We start from the raw sequence: 6,000 nt of genomic DNA, 5'->3' as shown, positions 1-6,000 counted from the left end.
GTGTGTGTGTGTGTGTGTGTGTGTGTGTGTGTGTGTGTGTGTGTGTAATTTGTTATTTGTGTAATCATCATTCTAATATTCAATGAAGAACTTTAATCCAATTTGTTTTATTTCCTGATTCAGAGATTTTTCAAAATAAAATACCCACTATATTTACTTTATTTCTGTAAAACATGAGTGAAATGACTTTCAGTGCAAATTATCTACTTTAAAAGCCAGAGATCCATAAAGGTATTATATATTATCACAGGTTGAGCACTAGATGATGCCTGTTGGTACTGTACTGCATGTGCTGAAGGACAGCCAGAAGATGGCAGTCTTATTCCACCAGTCGGGCCTCGATTTCTTTTATTTACCTCCTATCCTCTCCTTTATTTCTGCCTGACTGTCACCTCATTTAGCATCTGTAATGTTTTCATTTAACTATGAAATGGAAATCAACCCACGGTTACTGAATACATACTGCACATGTGTGGCGTACATATGTACATATCTATCAGGAATGAGTGTGTATGTCCAACTCTTTTATGTGGGTGGAGAAGAAGATACTTATAATTGGTAAATGTGACAAATTCTTTCAAAATCATGGCTAGAATAAAAATAAAAATCGCAGACATTTTTTATAAATTACGACTATACCTTCAAACTAAATCACAATATCCAGCTAAAGTCATCTTTTACTGTCTGTAAGTACAAAGACAACCTTTCTGGTGAATACGTGCGTTCATTCGTGTGTTTATGGATTCACCCTGCAGGAACTGAGCAGCGTGAACTACCTGGAGCTGTACCGCGTGGCCGACCTGTTCCACCTCCCCGCCCTGGAGGAGGCTGTGGTGGGCTTCCTGGTGGAGCATCTGTCTGAGCTGAGCCAGAGCCGGCAGGACGAGGCCCTGCAGCTGCCCTACCGCCTCCTCAGGGAGGTGCTGAAGAGCGACCGCCTCACCTCACTGAGCGAGGAGGAGATATGGAAGGTACTGGAAGAGTGTGTGTGTGTGTGTGTGTGTGTGTGTGTGTGTGTGTGTGTGTGTGGGCATGGGTCTTTCCACGCAAGTAGAGGCTGGGGATGCAACATCAAGGTGTTAAAGTGTAGCGTGCAATCCTCTCAGCTTGTAAATGTGAACAAATTACATCGTGGCACCAAACTGTTCTACACACGCAGATAGAAATGCATGACAGAATCCACACGGACTAATAAGCAACAAATTAAACACGGACACACTGTTTGTTTGTGTCAATGAGGACGTGCCGTAGGACGTTTTCGACCGCGTGCACGTGTGACGGACACCTGCGTCGGTCCATGCATCCATGCGAGCGCGCGTGTCACGGAGTTCGTGGAGACTTACTGTTTTGACTGTTCATTTGCACCAATCAGCCTCCCCCTTTTTCCGCCCCTCCCCGCTCTCTCTCTCTCTCTCTCTCTCTCCCTCTCTGTCTGTCTCCCCTTCTCTTCTCTGATTAGGCCCGTCGCGGCTCCATCAGGGCCCCAATCCCCCAGCTGTCACTCGGCCGGCCGTCTGATTGAAAACAATCAGGCCTCTGATGGCACAATTACCCTGACCCTTTAGCCAGCCGCCGCCGCCATAATCAGCCTCTGATTAGGCTGCTTTGGGCCTCCTTCACTTCGCCCAGAAGGTTAATTTGGGCATCAGACGGAAGCGAACGGCAAGCGGGGGCCGTCGTCCGAAAGGGGGTGGGGGGTGGATGTGCAAGCCAATACCGGACCGATATAGCTTGGCAGTCAATCATCGTCACTCAGAGTTTTCTTAGAGACTCTCACGCTCTGGAAATCACATTTTCTCTGGCTTTGTTTTTTTTCTTCCCCCCTCTCTCCTCTTTCTTGCCATCCTTTACTCTGCCTCTCTGTATCTCCCCCCCCCCCCTTACCTCACTATCTCTTACCCTCACTCTCTCTTTTGTGGTCTGACTCTCTCTCTTTCACACACATACTCTCTCTCTCTTTCTCACGTTCTCTTTCTGTGGGTAGGGGAAGGAGGGAGAAGGAGTTGATTTATTCTGTGCCCTGAGGAAGTTGCGTGATGCAGCGTGACCTTCACAGTCAGCTAGTGCACGCGCACGCACACACACACACACACACATACACGCTCTCACTCAGAAACACACACATACTGTCACTTCAGAGCAAGGAGGAGGAGAGAGGCGGGGTGAGCAATAGAGAAAGTGAGGTAGAGACAAGAGAGTGGCACAGATAGCATAAAAAGACAATCCTGACTTGCATGTTTCTCGAATATTCACACCTTTAGAGTGCAATTGAGAGGAAGTAAAGGGAAAGCTGTTTAGCACACAGTATTTCCTCGACACATCATACAGCGAATGCTGCGTTTTGATTCCTGGTGTGATGCTGTGGACCGTCATTATTCTGCTGTACCAAATTCTCCATCTCTACTTTAAAAAATTCGCTTTGTTTTCCCCGTAATGGTATCGGTGATCTCCAGTCATCTCGCCCACGTTCACACCTCGTCGCAACTAAATAACCTTCCACCGCTCTCAAGTTCAATTAAATTCTCTGCAACCCGGTTCGCCTGCATTAAACAAAGGAAGGTGCCTGTGGATATTTACAGTGTGTATACTGAATGCTGCTGATTAATACATAGTTGTGCGTGTGTGTGCTGGCAAGTACTGATGCCGTGCGGGCGGGCGGGCCTCCGTCTTGCCATAATAGCCTAGTTGTCTAGAAAAATAAATCTGATTAGCAGCCTCCGCTCATTTCTCTCTCTCCTGTTTTCATGTTTTCAATCCTCTGGTCTTTCGTGCTTTTCATACCGACCGTCTCCCTTTTTAAGGGACTGCATGGAAAGTCTTTGGGTAGAGAGGACGCTGAACCATATCTTTCAATCTTTAAAAAACAGAGTTATCTCCTGACCCTCCCTTCACTCAGAAAAGAAGCATATTGATTAGGTTCAACTTGTTTTTATCAATGATAACCAAAAGAGGCAAAGCACCAAGAATATAAAACAGGGTACCCCAAATAAAGCCAATAAATCATCAAGCCCATAATGAAACAATCATTTTCATGTATCCTTCAAACTGTACATTAAATATGTCAATTTTCCTTTATTTAGAGTTGAGTGGATACTGAATTTGAGCTTCATCCGACCCATTTAACTCTTTTTGTGAAGGAGGCTACAACTCACTCAGTTCTTCTCCACCCCCTCTGCATATAGTTGGTCGTTCTGTGGCTGGACCACGACTGCCGCCACCAGTACGCCGATGATCTGCTCCAACACGTCCGCTACGGCCTGATGGACGTCCCCACGCTGCACCATCTCGCCCGCAGCCACTCTCTGGTCCAGTCCAGCCCGACTGCCGCGGCCCTCGTGGAGGAGGCCCTGGACTACCACCGCGCCACCTTCGCCCAGCCCCTCCGCCAGTCAGCCCGCACCAGGCCTCGCTTCCAGTCCCTCACCCTCTACATAGCCGGCGGGCGCAAGCGGGAGGTGAGCAGGGTCAGGGAGCTGCGCTACTTCGACCCGGCCGCGCAGGAGCACGTGCGTGTCGCCGGCGGGTCGAACTGGAGCGAGCTGGCGCCCATGCCCACCGGGCGCAGCCACCACTGCGTGGCCGTGATGGGGAACTTCCTGTTTGTCGTGGGCGGGGAGGTGGAGCACGCCACCGGGAGGACGTGTGCCGTGAGGACTGCTTGTCGGTACGACTCCAGGGGAAACTGCTGGACCGAGATCGCCCCCATGAAGGCCTGCAGAGAACACTTTGTCCTGGGCGTGCTGGGCCAGTACCTGTACGCAGTGGGGGGCAGGAACGAGCTGAGGCAGGTGCTGCCCTCTGTGGAGCGCTACTGCCCCAAGAGGAACAAATGGATGTTTGTACAACCCTTCGACCGCTCGCTGTCCTGCCACGCCGGCTGCGTGGCCGACAGCCTGCTCTGGGTCTCAGGTACAGGAGCGATACAGGGAAACGGACGCAAGACACTCACACACTCTCGCACATGCATTACATTTACCTTGAGACACACCCTCGACATGGAGTCCAGAAATACGCTGCTCGATGCACCTAAATGTTTTGCTCCCTAAAAAAAAAAAAGATGTTGTTCCTTTGTGTTACAGGCGGGGTGACAAACACAGCTCAGTACCAGAACCGACTGATGGTGTACGACCCAGAACAGGTAACTGTGAAGTGATCTCATAATGATGATCTCACAGTGATCGCAGGCCTTTTTTCTGACAATTGAGTGTGTTTTTCTATCATATGTGTACTTGAGTAGTGTAGTATATTGTGTTACTGCTGACAATATTGTTTTTAAAGCTGCTTGAATCAATAGTTCCATATTAACGATGGATGATTGTGTGTATTGTGAAAGGTGTCGCTTGTTGTGACTGACCCACAGAGATTTAACGGTACAGTTCTTATCAGTTCTTTTAGCTTTTTCAGCTCATTGTCTCGGTTTTACGGCCTGCAACCTTCCTGTTTTGGTTCAGTGTCACTGCTCTCATCAGCGCTTATGTACAGTCCATGCTCATCAGCGTAGACCAGGGGTCTTCAATTAAAATTCCAAAAGGTCCAGATTGAGAAAATCTCCTCGGGCAAAGGTCCGGAACATTACAATAATATCTAACTTGCGCTATTTAGTGCCATATATACATATATATATATATATATATATATATATATATATATATATATATATATATATATATATTGAAGTAGCCTAGTAGTAGTAACAACGTCTCTGTGTAGTCAACAACTGTCAAATCAAATAAAGAAAGTACACATCAATTATATTTTAACAATTATTATTCTCAGTTTTCAAATTTAACTGGATGGATTATAAATAATACATAGAAATACATAAATACATGTTCTTCTCATTTCAAGCAAAATAAGGGCTGGATTGAAGAATAACTGACATAACAGAAAGCTTTTGAAGAATGTGCATCTTAAAATAAAGTACTTCATTTTAGAAAAATCTATTTCACTGAATTGTCCTGCAGCTTTAAATTCAGTTCATTCGGGTGTGAAGTGATGTCAATAAAAAAGCCACGATATTATATTTTTCTCATCTTCTAACAAGAGAAATCAGTGAGCATGGACTTTATCTGTGGTTATTAAACCACTTGTTTCAGCTCTATTCTCTTTGTTAACATCATTGTTGGTCAGTGAATTAACGTGTTAGAGTCTGATCATATTGGGCTCTTAGGTTTATTTTCTGTGTCTTCATTTAGATGTGAGAGGATATGTTTGTTCAAAAGAGTTGTGCTTTGCCTCGTAGTGGCGCTTCATATTACCGCTTTTAATCGTCACGGTCCCTGAACATATGAGACACACTGGTTTTAAACTGTCCGTGTGAAGAATTAACCTATAAGAGTCTGTTCATTCTTGGTTAAAGACTCTGGTCTCTTTGACCACTTTTCTCTCGTCATGTGAAATAACTTCTCTGACTCACGTAATTATTCTCCTACTCTTCGTCCTCTCTCCTCTCTCTCCCGTGTGTGTATCTCACTCGATTCAGGAAACTTGTCAGAATACCCATATTTGATTGGCCGAACTGCATCACGTGATGTGATTTGCACCGCTGAACAAGTACCGTAAAGGCTGAAAAAGCTGCGCCGGTTAAAATAGAGGCGCTCCGTCAAAATTTAATAATTCTCAATTATCGGTTTTAGGTCCTGGGTCCGGATACAACGGCGTCTGGGTCCGGATCCGGACCACGGTCCGCCTATTGGCGACCCCTGGCGTAGGCTGTATATGAGAAGTGGACACAGTCATCCTTGATTGTGACATTTTCGCCATCGCCGTCTTGGCTTTTTAAAACCAGAAGTGACACCAGAGGGTGGAGCTAAGTACAACAAAACACTTTTTTTTGGCGACCAAAATGTTAGAATTAACTTTCATGAACTGAAAACACACTGTAAAAAGGTTCAAGTTCTCAGACAAAAACACGGACAACACCCAGACTGGCCGGCGTGGTAGCAACCCGTCAACCACAAAGTTGCCCCGCCCTAAAGCATACCCTGCTTTATGGTCTGT

The 6,000-nt window shown here is 46.1% G+C and overlaps 1 protein-coding gene across 3 annotated transcripts in view; it reads left to right on the top strand.

The window, feature by feature from the left end:
* The window catches only part of klhl32 (kelch-like family member 32), a 26,894-nt gene that overhangs the window by 14,421 nt on the left and 6,473 nt on the right, over nucleotides 1-6,000 (top strand). For 2 of the 3 annotated variants that reach the window (XM_031874469.1, XM_031874468.1), the window contains exons 6-8: nucleotides 756-971; nucleotides 3,183-3,909; nucleotides 4,080-4,138. In XM_031874469.1, the coding sequence (XP_031730329.1) occupies nucleotides 756-971; nucleotides 3,183-3,909; nucleotides 4,080-4,138 (1,002 nt within the window). Of the gene's footprint in view, nucleotides 1-233; nucleotides 251-755; nucleotides 972-3,182; nucleotides 3,910-4,079; nucleotides 4,139-6,000 lie in introns of those variants that run through there. The other variant, XM_031874471.1, reaches the window with a different exon arrangement.

The sequence above is a fragment of the Anarrhichthys ocellatus genome, unplaced genomic scaffold, assembly GCF_004355925.1.
Source record: "Anarrhichthys ocellatus isolate YVR2014 unplaced genomic scaffold, GSC_Weel_1.0 scaffold81, whole genome shotgun sequence".
NCBI lineage: Eukaryota > Metazoa > Chordata > Actinopteri > Perciformes > Anarhichadidae > Anarrhichthys > Anarrhichthys ocellatus.
Note: the sequence above shows the minus strand (reverse complement) of the source record. Positions and strands in the feature narration are given on the sequence as shown.